This window comes from Helianthus annuus, chromosome 7 (genome assembly GCF_002127325.2).
Source record: "Helianthus annuus cultivar XRQ/B chromosome 7, HanXRQr2.0-SUNRISE, whole genome shotgun sequence".
Lineage (NCBI taxonomy): Eukaryota > Viridiplantae > Streptophyta > Magnoliopsida > Asterales > Asteraceae > Helianthus > Helianthus annuus.
Genome location: NC_035439.2, coordinates 131,625,710 through 131,641,996, shown reverse-complemented (window position 1 = coordinate 131,641,996; position 16,287 = coordinate 131,625,710). Strand labels below are relative to the sequence as shown.

Genomic DNA, 16,287 nt, shown 5'->3' with positions numbered 1-16,287 from the left:
CGATTTTTGATAAAATTTATATCGATATGTTCACAAAAAAATATTAACAACATTGTGTTATCAGATTTTTGTAATAATTAAATATTAATAAGTTATTAAAGAAAATCATGTTTTATGTAGAATTAATTGTTATACAACAGAAATTGAAAACATAATTAAAAAACTAACTATTCATTTGTTTACAAGTGGCAACTTAAAATTATTAAAATAATGCACAACCAAAGTTGCACCACCAATTTGGTCGTGAGAATTAAATGGTTTTTTAATTTTTTTTTTTTACTTTTGGGGCAACCAACCTACTAATTGGTCACCAATGAATGTAGCCTAAGGGTTTGAGTTATGAAAACAACTTAATACATAAATGCATACAGGAGAGGGTCAGCTTAATCATTTTAGGGACCCAAAACGAAGTAAAGAAAAAACAGGGCCTTTTTGCGAATGTCAACATCATCTATCTGTTGTGGTTAATTAAAGTTATCAAGTTTATTTCCTAAAAACTAATTACTTGTTGTGATTCAGCCCCATATATCATATGATTAAACATTCTTGCAAATATCAATGGCTTTGGTAAAGACGTAGGGTTTATTATGGGTAAAAGTGATACGCCCCATACCTTATTAAATTAACAAGTATAATACGTATAAAGAATTTTTTTTAAAAATTTCGGCATGACCCATTCGTTTTAAACCACTATTTCCTGTTTTACACAAACAAACTTCAACAACAAACATTTTTGACAAAATCCAAAGACGGACGAAAATTAACATTATATGTAACAAGACTACAACTACTAGGTTTGACACAACGACACGGACATCAACATACTACATAAGATTAAATACATACGACCAAAAGTTTAACCCTTATCAAAACAACTTGTGACGGAAGCGTAAGGCGGGCATGAATCAAGTGTGCACGTTCCAAGCTGTCCAATCGCCTAAGCCGAGGATTTACCTACATTTGACAACAAGCTTTAGAAAGTTAGTTCTATTACTCATTTTGCTTACGTTACCACTTTTTAGTCGCATTCGTTTTTATTCATTCATTATCCTTATGCATTCGATTTACCCATATAAATAGGTAAAGCATATATTCTCATAAAGAGATTCAAGCATACCGCTTTCGACCCGGCATCATCGGGTTAATTGCTTTCAACATAAACCTTTCGTTCTATCCGTATAACGGATTGAACTTCATACATTCGTTTTTGCTTTCACGACCAACCGTTCTTGACGGATGGTATTATATCCTTACTCGACTGAGTTTACTCGAACCGGTCGCTTTGCTTATCTTGACATAAACTTCATTAGCTTAGCCAAATCCGCAAGGGATTTGCTATTTATTTACTAAACACCGTAATCATTATAACAAGGGATAATCATTATAGCAAGAGTTGTTCAACACAATTACTAACAAAATTTAAGTAAAGTTTTGTATGCAACGAAACATACCTCGGTCTTGTGATCCTTCCGTTTTCTTGGAATTTGAACCTTCTTCCTTCACGCCTATATCAACACATTTATTCTTTCGTTTAGTCCTCACAATTTATGCTATCATGTTCCAAATTGCACATCATTTTTCTTTCAAGCATTTCATCGAGCACCTAGTATGCGTTACATTTATAAAGCATAATGTACAATATTTAAAGCATGACTTTACCAGTTCATCATACATGCCATCAATAATTAACCTAGTTCTTACAATTTCTTTAGTCTACACCAATTCATCTAGCATTCAAGTATTACAAGCTGAAACACATATCAAGATTACATATAATCAAAATCCCTAAAAATTCCCTATTCATAACACAAATTTCACAAAGTGGGTTTCATAAAATTTTCTTCCAATAAAACTGAAATCAAGCATAATTTCTATTATAGGGAGTAACCCTAACATCTAATAAACACAAATCATATCACGATTTCATGATTGGGTTGAAACCCTCTTCCTAAAATTCACCAAATTCAGAAATTCGACTTACCACTTCACTAGATATGCTTAGATGTTTGAAACTTTAGAACATGCAGCAATTAAACTTTGATTTCTCCTTGTCAATTGGTGAATTTTTGCAAGAACAAGGTAACCCTTGTTTTCCCCTGCCCTTGATCGATCCCACATACGTACAGAATGTTTATCTTTGGTTTAAACATAATTAAACCCTACTAAGTTATAATTTTTCATATTACCCCCCTTGAATCTTGTTTAATGTTTGATTTAAACACCTCCATGATTTTACTTATTCTTGTGTTAAAATAAATTTTGGGATGTTACAATTCTACCCCCCTTAAAAGAGGTTTCGTCCCCGAAACCTGAACACATAACAAATTAAATATTGACATACCAAAGAGGAAAGGGTAGTATCTTCGCATTTCATCTTCTGATTCCCACGTAAGTTCCGACCCCTTTCGGTGCTGCCATTGCACTAACACTTGTTTAACGGCTTTGTTACGAAGGTTCTTTACTTTTGCGTCTTTAATGGCTATTGGCCTCGCGACATAATTTAACCCCTCGTCTAACTCGATATCATCGAGAGGTACTAATGTTGTTTCATCCGCAAGACACTTTCTCAATTGCGATACGTGGAAGGTACTGTGAATTCCGTCCAGAGTAGGCGGTAATTCTAATCGATATGCAACTTTTCCAACTCTATCTAAGATTTTAAACGGTCCGATGTAATGAGGACCTAACTTACCATGTTTGCGAAAACAGATTATGCCCTTCCATGGTGATACTTTCAATAGAACATAATCTCTGACCCGAAATCCAATAGGACGCCTCCTCTTGTCTGCATAAGCTTTTTGTCGATCCTGGGCTGCTTTCAATCGAGCTCTAATCACTTCAATCTTTTCATTTGTTACTGCTATTAAATCACTTGGCGCGAGCTCCCTTTGCCCCACTTCACCCCAACATACGGGAGTTCTACATTTTCTCCCGTATAGTAGTTCGTAAGGTGCCATTTAAATACCACTATGATAACTATTATTATAAGAAAATTCCACTAGTGGTAAATGGTCATCCCAACTTCCCCCAAAATCTAAGGCACACGCCCTTAGCATATCAACAAGTGTTTGAATGGTTCTTTCTGACTGGCCGTCAGTTTGAGGGTGGTAGGCGGTACTTATGTGTAATTTCGTACCCACACTCTCGTGAAACTTTTGCCAGTAACGAGAAGTCAATCTAGTGTCCCGATCCGAAACAATTGACACAGGCACCCCGTGTCGAGATATAATCTCGTTCATGTAAGTTTCCGCCATTTTCCCAGAAGAGTAAGCTTCTTTGATGGGTAGAAAGTGAGCGCTTTTCTTAAGTCGGTCTACGATTACCCATATTGTATCATGCCCCTTTTTCGTCCTAGGAAGTTTGGTTACTAAATCCATCGTTAGTTCCTCCCATTTCCATACCGGTATCCTCAAAGGTTGTGATTCTCCGTAGGGCTTTTGATGTTCCGCTTTCACTTGGGAGCATGTTAAGCATTTTGCGACATATTTGACGATATCGCGTTTCATGCCCGGCCACCAATAATTGGCCTTCAAGTCCCGATACATCTTTGTAGCCCCGGGGTGGACCGAGTATCGTGACTTATGAGCTTCTTCAAGTAACACAGTCTTGACTTCGCAAAAACGTGGTATCCAAATTCGGCCGAACCTCATCTTGACCACCACAACCAACACCAACCACCTACTAGTTAACCTTGTCACAACCAAGTTGATAACCTACCATGTCAATCATGCATAATTCAAAAAACATTTAAAGCAGAAACTGTAAACATAAACATAAGTTAATGAAAAGGCAGGGCCAGAAGTATAACCAATAGTATATGCCCCCAATTATTATCCAAAGGTGGAAATTGCATTTTGTCTTTTCATAACAAAAACTTCTCCCTCTTTCAATACCAAAAAATAAAATACAAGTTAAAATCTGCACTGCAGTCTGCAGGCCTTTCTAGTGTCCCGAAACAAAAAAGAGTTAACTCTCCAAAATCACCTATGTTTATTGACTCAGTTTGAAGGGGTAAAAAAAGCATCTCAGGCTCCATATCCAAACAAACACCTATGCTTCCGCAGTCTCGGCACCACCTGTTGTTGGTCTGTACGTAGAATGAAATCAAAATTTTCGGTCAGAAAAGAAGGAAATGGGCCACAATACATGAACCGGGCCCAACAGAACTCTGACTAAGAGGGTGTTTGGGATTGAGTTTGAAAATGACTTATTGACTTTTTCGAAAAGCCAAAAAGTTAAAAAAGTTTTGGCAATGCTAAAAGTGCTTTTCATTTGACTTTTTTTAAAAGTAAAAAGTTGGTTTTCAAAAGCCACAAAAACCTGGTTTTTTAAATGACTTTTGGCTTTTTTTATCGTAAAATTACCAATCCATCCTCACCCATAAAAATAAGAACCAAACATGGAAACTTATACTATCCTTTTTGGTCATTTTACTTTTTCCACCACAAAAGTTCATCCAAACACTTTTTTAAAAACTCCATTTAGAAAAGTCACAAGTTAATAATCAATTTTGACAAAAAAAAACACTTTTGGAGTTAAATAAGCAAATCCCAAACACCCTCAAAACCAAAAAATGTGTTCATTTGCGTTCATCAACGTTCGTTTTCATTTGTTGCCTAAAATTAACAACAAACACGAACACGTTCCTTTTCTGAACAAACGAACACGAACATAAATCTCGTTCAGAAAGTGTTCACGAACAGTTCGTGAACACATATTTCTTAACAAGCGAACATGAACAAGGTCTTGTTCGTGTTCGTTCGGTTCATTTGCTGCCCTAATTAGTTCAATTAAAAACCAGACCCTGAACTTTTGGGCTCATGATCAAAGCGTAATTACTTGCGTAAACATTGTTGCTTCATTAAAGCTTTGAGGGGAAAAAAAGTTTTGGACCATATAGGTTTGGTACTTTGGTCTAGTTTCAATTCGGTTTGTCAATTTCAACTTTCAAGACTTTTGGACTGTGTTTTGCACACCCCTATGAATGTGAAATGACAAAAGTTGGATGCACTTACAGCCCAACAAACACTTTAAAAGCATCATAAATTCCCCATTGAGCTCCAGTGAGAGTTCCAATCATGACAATCCTGAGGGGAAGCCCTCGGGTGAAGAGACCCCAAACTCCAAGCTTCTTCACAGCCTGAAGCAAAACAAAAAAAGGGTACATTTATACCATGTAGTTTCGACCCATTTACTTATAAACAGTCAACATGGGTTAGGTTCTAATGGTCAACATGGGTTAGGTTCTTTTTTCTAATAGGTAAAAAATTGAAAGGTTTAGCTCAAAAGTTAAACCTACTGTTGCTTTATCCGAAAAGTTACATTATTATATGTATAATTATTTTCTTAACTATATTTAACACAAAGGATTAATTTCATATATACGCTTACAAACTTTAAAATTTTCATATATACCCAACCAAAACTAAAAATATTATATATGCCCTTACAAAGTAGTTAAAACATCATATATACCTAATTCATTAAAAACAATCTAATAAATGATCATTTTACCCTTATGTTTTTAACTTCAAGTTTTCATATAAGCTCATCTTTTTTTAACCTCATATTTTTACATAATACATTTTTAGCTTAAATTTATTTTTACCCGTTTTTATAATAGTTTTTATTTTTACCCATAAACAACAGTATACTCCATATATAATATTTAAGCTAAATAAATTATGCTAGAAATGAGTAAATATAATATTTGAAATTAACGGTTATATATGAGATTTCAAAGTTTTAGAAAAATAAGGGTAAAATTGTCATTTATTAAATTGTTTTTAGTGAATTGGGTATATATGATATTTCAACTACTTCGTAAGGGTATATATGATATTGTAAGGGTATATATGATATTTATAATTTTGCATGGGTATAAATGATAAGTTTGTATTGTAGTGGTATATATGAAATTGCCCCTACACATAAAAACTAATTACTAAAAAACCAGACGAAAGTGGTAACCCAGCACGAATTGTTTCATGTTAGTTTCGACCCATGCAGAAAGTACACATGTTACCCAAACCCAACCCTCGTTTTGCAACCTCTAAGTTAGAAAATGCTCAAGCATAAGCACTCACATCTCCAACACTTGCACCCTTGGCATTGTTAAGGAAGGAAACAAGATTGTCAGCAGGATGAGAAACAACAGCACAAAGGACACCGGCCACGTATCCACCGGCAAAACTAACTCCAAGTTGCAGGGATTTGCTGCACTCGTTCTTTGGTGTAGGGATCGCGTACTTGTACATCATCTCCACAATTGTCTCAAATGAAGCAAATTTCATCATCGTGTCTGCACATACCAAACAGTTAAGGTAAACTTATGTAATTATGTTGACTTCAAAAACCAAGAAAAGTGAAAGAGTTTCTGGTGATGTTGCAGTAGTGATAAATGATAGGAGTGTAATGACAATTTAAGTATCACATAGTACAGATAATAAAATCTACATCGAGTAAAGAAACCATTATGCAAACAACTGAAAATAACAATGTGGTTCTAGTTTTGTGTGCTAATGGTTACAGACTTACAGTGATACATACAACAGCACAAGCAAAAATACATGCACTTTTATAGCACATCAATATATCAGCCTTACTGAACATGCAAACATGCCATAACTCGTATTTGAGAAGGTAACATCATGCAAACATGCCATAACTCGTATTTGAGAAGGTAACATACTGAATCTAACAATCTGCTGTTAATGTAAACCAAAGTAGAGACCATAAATGAAACACAATAGCAAAGAACAATTACTCCTTCACATTAATTCAGAGCTAGTATGATATGTTTCTTATGTATTACTTTTTAGCAGAAACTAAGTGAGCATAACATATTGCAAAAACTTGCATCTCATATGCCTCACAACTTACATGGTATTTGACGTCCCCAAAGCGGTACCAATCCCTTGTACAACCTATAATATGTAGCAAAACTTAGTGAGGTGAAAATTATTTAAAAAAAAACAAAAACCTACATAATAATTTTCTCCAAAGAAAACCAAGGGAAATAAAAAAATAAATAAATAATATGTATACCCAAGTGCGCCTTCAGATCTGACAAACTTTGGAAGTCCATCTCCCAGACCCCTGGCAAAACCAGGTTGTGTTTGGACACGAACCTTCACTGCCTCCATAGGACAAAGAGCCACATCAGCAATGACCTCAGCGGATGCTGAACCAGCAAGGTAGATCAAAGTCTTGTACTTGGCAGCATACTCTGGGCCAGCAATGTCGGAGTAATATTTCTTGAAGAATTCGTAGAAGCCAAATTTGCAGGCACCCTGAGCACTGTAACCAAGCAGGGTAGGGACCCATCCCCTAAAGAATCCTCTTACACCTTGCTCCTTCAATAGAACTCCGAAACCAGATGAGATGCTCTTATATTTAGCTGGGTCAATCTGAGTGATCAACGAAAGATTTCAAGAATCAGATGTTATGAACACATAAAAGAAGACCATTGACAGAATTGGCATATCATAAAACATTTAGCAGATACAATTTGCCACACAGTATAAGGTTACAGAATTTGCTAGTACACCAATGACTCTGAACCTAATCAGAACCCTTTAGTGGTGTTGTATACGTGTATCTCCTTAAATGTAACGGGGGTGCAAATGTCTAAGACGCATATGCATGAGCAGACCAACATTTGTGGCTCAATGGGAATGCTCGTGACATTCAAACCAGCTCAACTAAGCTACAAGGACTACTTAAATTAAGGGATGCACATCACAGTTATCGCTTCATCGTGAAATCATGTCCACTTATTGCTATTGTTATATAGTCGAAAAGAACCAGAGATAAATATACACAAAACATATATTCAACAACACATCTCATCTCAACCTCATCCACTTTCACAATGGAACCAATAAAATCACATATAAAAGACGACGCTAAGTTGCAACTGCACAGTTTTCAGCATTAGATACCCAATACGCATATACAAAGCACATCAACACACCTATTCCATGCAGAAATGTAGATTGAAAAATCAAACCTTACACTTAATTTATGTACAAGATTACATAATTAAGTATCTCAAAACTACTCAAACTCGCAATTAAGTTACCTAAACTCTACTTAAATTATTCTTCAATCAAGTAGACTTCTGGTTGTTCAGATCAACAATCATACCCATAGGATAAACAATTAAAGGAAACGATAACTTTATCATAAATCACATGTGAATCACTAGTGAATTAGCAATTACTCAATGATTAGTATGTAACTGTAAACAGACAAGAAATGATAAGATATAATAACAAAACCCTCATAAATGTGATATAAATGTTTTCAATAGGTAAACACTAAATAAAACATATACTCCATCAGAATAACTCAAATCCGTAATTGTATGCAAACCAAACTCGCATCCAACATAACATAACCAGTAGATGATAAAACGATCATATCAATCGTAACAAACTCCCAACCAACAGATCCACAAAGGCTGGCAGTAAACGTTAAACATCTATACAGCAAAACATCATAACACAATGGCAAAAAATGATACTACCCTAGCTTCAAACAACAAAAATCAAAAACCGATACATGTTAAAACATCATAACACACGAGCATAATAACATAACCAGTACATGATAAAACAATCAATTCAAACGGAACAAACTACAACCAACAGATCCACAACAGCTACCGGTAAACATTGAATAACTATACAGAAAAAACATCATAGCACACTAGCATAAAAATTGATACTATTCTACCTTCAAACAACAAAAATCAACCAGATCAGAACAAAAACAATTCAACCGGTACATGATAAAACATCATAACACACGAGAACAATAACATAACCGTTAAATGATTAAACAGTCAAAATTTAAACGGAAGAAAATGCAACCAACAGATCCACAACAGCCATCACTGAACATTAAACAGCTATATAGAAAAAAAAAACATCATAACACGAAATCATAAAAAACGAGACAAATCTACCTTCAAACAACAAAAATCAAATCAATCGGAACGAACTAGAACCAATAGATCCGAAACAGCTATCACTAAACATTAAACAACCATGAGGAAGAACATCATAACACAATAGCATAAGAAATCACACTAATCTACCTTCAAACAACAAAAACTAGTTAAAAATCAACCAGATCAGAACAAAATCAGTTACCTGCATGTTACATTTCACAAGATCAAGAGGAGTAACCGTCATATGAGTGAGTCCACAGCTGAGAATACCTCCAACAGTACAAGCAGCATAAAACCGAGGAGAATACATCTCGATCTTGCCGAGAGGCTCGTTCGGAGCAGGAATCACGAAGCTATTTTGCTGTTTAGCCGGTGAAGTTGAATGAAACAAGCTAGGGTTTGATGTTTTCGTCATTAACAGGCTGCTAGGAGAACTGGAAGAAGTGTAGATGAAATTAGGGATGAGAGATTGACGAGAGGTGTCGGAAACCGCCATTGTTGTGGATCGGAGAATGCGATTTGAGTGATGACGGAGACGACGACGACTCAAATCGCTGAGATTGTGTTCTCCGTTCCGATAATGGTGATGGAAATGGTTGCCTTTTTATTTACCAATGCAGCAAGTTGGTCTAGCCCTAAATTTCAGCCAATAGCATGCCTTGTTGCTTTACGACGTCGTTTTGATTTGATGGCATATTCTTCCAATTTGCCTGGGATGATTAAATTAAAATAAATATTAACAATTATTAAAAGTTTATGAAATTCTTTGTATTAGGCTATGGGTATGGGGCTTGGGTTGGGGGAAAACGCCTAAGTCACCATCTTGGGTGGGCTTGGGTTGGGGCGTGACCCTTGGGGCTTAGCTTTCAAGCCGGGCGTGGGGCGGTCTTGACAAACCCAAACCCAACCCACGCCCCGCCATACCCCGCGGACACGTCACTAAACGGTGGGGGGCTCCCATTCCACGTGTCAACAAATGCCCCAACCCAAGCCCCACCATACCCCACGATCTTAAGGGGGAAACTTTAATTTTTAAGTGATAGTAAAGAGTTAATTGCCATTTTAGTCCTTGAGGTTTGTCCAGATTTACTATTTTAGTTCAAATAGTTTTTTTTCGTCTCTGGGTCCCTGACTTTTCCCCTTTGTTGTCATTTTGATCGCATACCCTAACTCCATCCAAAACCCCCATTTTTAACTATGGGTATTTTGGGGGTTTTCAGTTTAAATCTTTTCAATTGCCATTTTGATCCAATTCGTTTATTATTATTATTATTATTATTATTATTATTATTATTATTATTATTATTATTATTATTATTATTAAATTCAAAAAAATAAAAAAATTAGAAAAACTAAAAACTTGAATCAACATCAGATCTGTTTTTCAGATCTGCATTAACTTCAGATCTGTTCGTCAATTCATCCAGAAACTCATCAGATCTGAATCATCATCAGATTTGAATCAACACCAGAAATCCATCTGATTCACATCCTATTAATCATGTCAACATCCACAACCGATTCAACAACAAATTCAAGGAATCAAGGACCTCCAATACCTAATGTTGCTAATCTGGCTAATCGGATTTCAATTAAACTTGACGGTGAAAACTACTTGGCTTGGAAGCATCGGATCCTGACGATTTTGAAGACTATGGGCTTATTATCTTTCTTAAATCATAACATACTTCCACCAGCAATAAATTCTGCTGAACGAGTTGCTTGGGAACGAACTGACAGTGGTGGGTTACTGGTGGGTAGGCGGTGGCGAGGGGTGTGGCAAATGTGATGGCACAATCTCAAGACAGTGGTGGGTTACTAGTGCAGAGATGAAGATCGACAACAATTTAAATCTCAAATATTTTACTTTCTCGAACGCCACCACTCCTCCTTCGTCTCCATCAATGTCCACTACCACAACACCACCAATCGACCACCCCCCTAATGCCACAACTGTTAATGTCCACTACCACCAGCTCTGTTACGAGTGATGCAGGTTATGGTGATGATGGCCAGATATGTTCACCGGACACCGATGTGTTTTAGGGTTCTGATTTGGGGATGCAGGTTATGGAGGCAGTGATGGGTTTTTATCAGGGTTTTGATGGCGACGGGGGTTTATGGATGGTAATGGTGTTGAAATATAGATGGTGATGACTGATAATGGTGTTGTGGTGGTGGGTGTTCATGAGAGAGAGAGAGAGAGAGAGAGATCGCGCAGAGAGAGAAAGGGTAAAGTGTGTGTATTTATATATTAAAATATATTTTAAAAGAATTGATCAAAATGACAAGTGAAAAGATTTAAATTGAAAATCCCCAAAATACCCTTGGTTAAAAATGAGGTTTTTGGACGGAGTTAGGATATGTGATCAAAATGACAACAAAAGAGAAAAGTCAGGGACCCAGAGGCGAAAAAAAACTATTTGGACTAAAATGACAAATTTGGACAAACCTCAGGGACTAAAATGGCAATTTACTCTGATAGTAAATTTGCTATTGCGTGGTAGGGCGGTTAAGGCTATTTCCATTCACAATCATCTCAACCCAACCTTTTAATAAAAAACTAATTTCTTTCTCTTCCACCTACACAACCCGACCTACTTCAACCTTCTATTCACATTCACAACCCAACCTTTAAAACATTTTTTATTAAATATATATATTTTTATGCTTATTATTTATCCATAAATGTGTTAGAAATAATTATAATTAATATTTTTATTTGAAATCGATTTGTTTTAGAAGCAAAATAAATAACAACAATACAATGCATTTTTTATAACTTATTTGAAACTGATTTGTTTTAGAAGCAAAATAAATAACAACAATATAATGCATTTTTTTATAAAAAAATAATTAAAAATCTATTTTTTGCAAGGAACTCGATTTTTGATAAAATTTATATCGATATGTTCACAAAAAAATATTAACAACATTGTGTTATCAGATTTTTGTAATAATTAAATATTAATAAGTTATTAAAGAAAATCATGTTTTATGTAGAATTAATTGTTATACAACAGAAATTGAAAACATAATTAAAAAACTAACTATTCATTTGTTTACAAGTGGCAACTTAAAATTATTAAAATAATGCACAACCAAAGTTGCACCACCAATTTGGTCGTGAGAATTAAATGGTTTTTTAATTTTTTTTTTTTACTTTTGGGGCAACCAACCTACTAATTGGTCACCAATGAATGTAGCCTAAGGGTTTGAGTTATGAAAACAACTTAATACATAAATGCATACAGGAGAGGGTCAGCTTAATCATTTTAGGGACCCAAAACGAAGTAAAGAAAAAACAGGGCCTTTTTGCGAATGTCAACATCATCTATCTGTTGTGGTTAATTAAAGTTATCAAGTTTATTTCCTAAAAACTAATTACTTGTTGTGATTCAGCCCCATATATCATATGATTAAACATTCTTGCAAATATCAATGGCTTTGGTAAAGACGTAGGGTTTATTATGGGTAAAAGTGATACGCCCCATACCTTATTAAATTAACAAGTATAATACGTATAAAGAATTTTTTTTAAAAATTTCGGCATGACCCATTCGTTTTAAACCACTATTTCCTGTTTTACACAAACAAACTTCAACAACAAACATTTTTGACAAAATCCAAAGACGGACGAAAATTAACATTATATGTAACAAGACTACAACTACTAGGTTTGACACAACGACACGGACATCAACATACTACATAAGATTAAATACATACGACCAAAAGTTTAACCCTTATCAAAACAACTTGTGACGGAAGCGTAAGGCGGGCATGAATCAAGTGTGCACGTTCCAAGCTGTCCAATCGCCTAAGCCGAGGATTTACCTACATTTGACAACAAGCTTTAGAAAGTTAGTTCTATTACTCATTTTGCTTACGTTACCACTTTTTAGTCGCATTCGTTTTTATTCATTCATTATCCTTATGCATTCGATTTACCCATATAAATAGGTAAAGCATATATTCTCATAAAGAGATTCAAGCATACCGCTTTCGACCCGGCATCATCGGGTTAATTGCTTTCAACATAAACCTTTCGTTCTATCCGTATAACGGATTGAACTTCATACATTCGTTTTTGCTTTCACGACCAACCGTTCTTGACGGATGGTATTATATCCTTACTCGACTGAGTTTACTCGAACCGGTCGCTTTGCTTATCTTGACATAAACTTCATTAGCTTAGCCAAATCCGCAAGGGATTTGCTATTTATTTACTAAACACCGTAATCATTATAACAAGGGATAATCATTATAGCAAGAGTTGTTCAACACAATTACTAACAAAATTTAAGTAAAGTTTTGTATGCAACGAAACATACCTCGGTCTTGTGATCCTTCCGTTTTCTTGGAATTTGAACCTTCTTCCTTCACGCCTATATCAACACATTTATTCTTTCGTTTAGTCCTCACAATTTATGCTATCATGTTCCAAATTGCACATCATTTTTCTTTCAAGCATTTCATCGAGCACCTAGTATGCGTTACATTTATAAAGCATAATGTACAATATTTAAAGCATGACTTTACCAGTTCATCATACATGCCATCAATAATTAACCTAGTTCTTACAATTTCTTTAGTCTACACCAATTCATCTAGCATTCAAGTATTACAAGCTGAAACACATATCAAGATTACATATAATCAAAATCCCTAAAAATTCCCTATTCATAACACAAATTTCACAAAGTGGGTTTCATAAAATTTTCTTCCAATAAAACTGAAATCAAGCATAATTTCTATTATAGGGAGTAACCCTAACATCTAATAAACACAAATCATATCACGATTTCATGATTGGGTTGAAACCCTCTTCCTAAAATTCACCAAATTCAGAAATTCGACTTACCACTTCACTAGATATGCTTAGATGTTTGAAACTTTAGAACATGCAGCAATTAAACTTTGATTTCTCCTTGTCAATTGGTGAATTTTTGCAAGAACAAGGTAACCCTTGTTTTCCCCTGCCCTTGATCGATCCCACATACGTACAGAATGTTTATCTTTGGTTTAAACATAATTAAACCCTACTAAGTTATAATTTTTCATATTACCCCCCTTGAATCTTGTTTAATGTTTGATTTAAACACCTCCATGATTTTACTTATTCTTGTGTTAAAATAAATTTTGGGATGTTACAATTCTACCCCCCTTAAAAGAGGTTTCGTCCCCGAAACCTGAACACATAACAAATTAAATATTGACATACCAAAGAGGAAAGGGTAGTATCTTCGCATTTCATCTTCTGATTCCCACGTAAGTTCCGACCCCTTTCGGTGCTGCCATTGCACTAACACTTGTTTAACGGCTTTGTTACGAAGGTTCTTTACTTTTGCGTCTTTAATGGCTATTGGCCTCGCGACATAATTTAACCCCTCGTCTAACTCGATATCATCGAGAGGTACTAATGTTGTTTCATCCGCAAGACACTTTCTCAATTGCGATACGTGGAAGGTACTGTGAATTCCGTCCAGAGTAGGCGGTAATTCTAATCGATATGCAACTTTTCCAACTCTATCTAAGATTTTAAACGGTCCGATGTAATGAGGACCTAACTTACCATGTTTGCGAAAACAGATTATGCCCTTCCATGGTGATACTTTCAATAGAACATAATCTCTGACCCGAAATCCAATAGGACGCCTCCTCTTGTCTGCATAAGCTTTTTGTCGATCCTGGGCTGCTTTCAATCGAGCTCTAATCACTTCAATCTTTTCATTTGTTACTGCTATTAAATCACTTGGCGCGAGCTCCCTTTGCCCCACTTCACCCCAACATACGGGAGTTCTACATTTTCTCCCGTATAGTAGTTCGTAAGGTGCCATTTAAATACCACTATGATAACTATTATTATAAGAAAATTCCACTAGTGGTAAATGGTCATCCCAACTTCCCCCAAAATCTAAGGCACACGCCCTTAGCATATCAACAAGTGTTTGAATGGTTCTTTCTGACTGGCCGTCAGTTTGAGGGTGGTAGGCGGTACTTATGTGTAATTTCGTACCCACACTCTCGTGAAACTTTTGCCAGTAACGAGAAGTCAATCTAGTGTCCCGATCCGAAACAATTGACACAGGCACCCCGTGTCGAGATATAATCTCGTTCATGTAAGTTTCCGCCATTTTCCCAGAAGAGTAAGCTTCTTTGATGGGTAGAAAGTGAGCGCTTTTCTTAAGTCGGTCTACGATTACCCATATTGTATCATGCCCCTTTTTCGTCCTAGGAAGTTTGGTTACTAAATCCATCGTTAGTTCCTCCCATTTCCATACCGGTATCCTCAAAGGTTGTGATTCTCCGTAGGGCTTTTGATGTTCCGCTTTCACTTGGGAGCATGTTAAGCATTTTGCGACATATTTGACGATATCGCGTTTCATGCCCGGCCACCAATAATTGGCCTTCAAGTCCCGATACATCTTTGTAGCCCCGGGGTGGACCGAGTATCGTGACTTATGAGCTTCTTCAAGTAACACAGTCTTGACTTCGCAAAAACGTGGTATCCAAATTCGGCCGAACCTCATCTTGAGTCCGGTCGAGTTTTCTTCTAGCTTATCGGCCACACCTTTTAACCGTTCTTTCTTAAAATCTTCTACTTCAAGCGACTTTCTTTGGGAATCCCGTATCATTTCAAGCAAACGTGGTGTAACTATCATTTTCATGGATCTCACACGAATTGAAGGTGGAGTCCCTTTTCGGCTTAGTGCATCCGCCACCACATTCACTTTTCCCGGGTGATAAAGGATATCGCAATCATAGTCTTTAATCAGTTCTAACCATCTTCGTTGCCTTATATTCAAGTCTTTCTGTTCAAAGAAATACTTGAGGCTTTTATGATCCGAGTAAATTGTACATTTCGTACCATATAGGTAGTGTCTCCAAATTTTTAAGGCGAACACTACCGCTGCCAATTCCAGATCATGTGTTGGGTAGTTTACCTCGTGAGGTTTTAGTTGTCGCGAAGCATATGCAATAACCTTTCCCCTTTGCATCAAAACACAACCTAACCCCTGCTGTGAAGCATCTGAATAAACAACCAGATCTTCAGTCCCATCTGGCAATGTCAAGACCGGAGGACTCGACAATTTCTCCTTTAGTATACGAAAGGCCTCTTCCTGTTCTTTACCCCATACAAACTTTTCTTTCTTTCTCGTCAGTCTGGTTAAGGGTAGAGCTATTTTCGAGAAATCTTGTATGAACCGTCTGTAGTATCCCGCGAGGCCTAGAAAACTTCTTATCTCCGTCGGATTCTTTGGGGAAACCCACTTCATTACGGCATCAATTTTTTACGGATCTACTAAGACACCCTCCGTATTGATCAC

At 36.2% G+C, this 16,287-nt stretch overlaps 3 protein-coding genes across 3 annotated transcripts; all 3 read right to left on the bottom strand.

Annotated features, from left to right (window-relative positions):
• Nucleotides 1-676: 676 nt before the first annotated feature.
• LOC110868573 lies at nt 677-3,823 on the bottom strand. Its single transcript, XM_022117770.2, has 3 exons — nt 2,342-3,823; nt 1,452-1,505; nt 677-954 (listed from the first exon to the last, which is right to left on the bottom strand). Exons 1-3 carry the CDS (start codon nt 2,955-2,957, stop codon nt 938-940), a joined length of 687 nt encoding a protein of 228 aa, XP_021973462.1. The 5' UTR covers nt 2,958-3,823; the 3' UTR covers nt 677-937.
• On the bottom strand, nt 3,761-9,572 carry LOC110868572 (mitochondrial phosphate carrier protein 3, mitochondrial). The gene is made up of 6 exons (XM_022117769.2): nt 9,159-9,572; nt 7,048-7,409; nt 6,883-6,926; nt 6,087-6,301; nt 5,016-5,140; nt 3,761-4,087 (listed from the first exon to the last, which is right to left on the bottom strand). The coding sequence occupies exons 1-6, from the start codon at nt 9,450-9,452 to the stop codon at nt 4,051-4,053; spliced, it is 1,077 nt and encodes a 358-aa protein (XP_021973461.1). The 5' UTR covers nt 9,453-9,572; the 3' UTR covers nt 3,761-4,050.
• Nucleotides 9,573-12,515: 2,943 nt separating this feature from the next.
• On the bottom strand, nt 12,516-15,498 carry LOC110868571. Its single transcript, XM_022117768.2, has 3 exons — nt 14,181-15,498; nt 13,291-13,344; nt 12,516-12,793 (listed from the first exon to the last, which is right to left on the bottom strand). The coding sequence occupies exons 1-3, from the start codon at nt 14,794-14,796 to the stop codon at nt 12,777-12,779; spliced, it is 687 nt and encodes a 228-aa protein (XP_021973460.1). The 5' UTR covers nt 14,797-15,498; the 3' UTR covers nt 12,516-12,776.
• Between the last annotated feature and the right edge of the window lie 789 nt (nt 15,499-16,287).

What these genes read in the sequence shown, in the direction of transcription:
- LOC110868572 (XM_022117769.2), bottom strand. Translation starts at nt 9,452, where the DNA reads ATGGCGGTTTCCGACACCTCTCGTCAATCTCTCATCCCTAATTTCATC. An exon ending in TTGTGAAATGTAACATGCAG is followed by an intron (nt 7,410 to 9,158) that starts GTAACTGATTTT and finishes TTGATCACTCAG; the next exon opens with ATTGACCCAGCTAAATATAA. An exon ending in AGGGTGCAAGTGTTGGAGAT is followed by an intron (nt 5,141 to 6,086) that starts GTGAGTGCTTAT and finishes GTTTTGCTTCAG; the next exon opens with GCTGTGAAGAAGCTTGGAGT.
- LOC110868573 (XM_022117770.2), bottom strand. Translation starts at nt 2,957, where the DNA reads ATGGCACCTTACGAACTACTATACGGGAGAAAATGTAGAACTCCCGTA. An exon ending in ATACTACCCTTTCCTCTTTG is followed by an intron (nt 1,506 to 2,341) that starts GTATGTCAATAT and finishes GTGTTGATATAG; the next exon opens with GCGTGAAGGAAGAAGGTTCA.
- LOC110868571 (XM_022117768.2), bottom strand. Translation starts at nt 14,796, where the DNA reads ATGGCACCTTACGAACTACTATACGGGAGAAAATGTAGAACTCCCGTA. An exon ending in ATACTACCCTTTCCTCTTTG is followed by an intron (nt 13,345 to 14,180) that starts GTATGTCAATAT and finishes GTGTTGATATAG; the next exon opens with GCGTGAAGGAAGAAGGTTCA.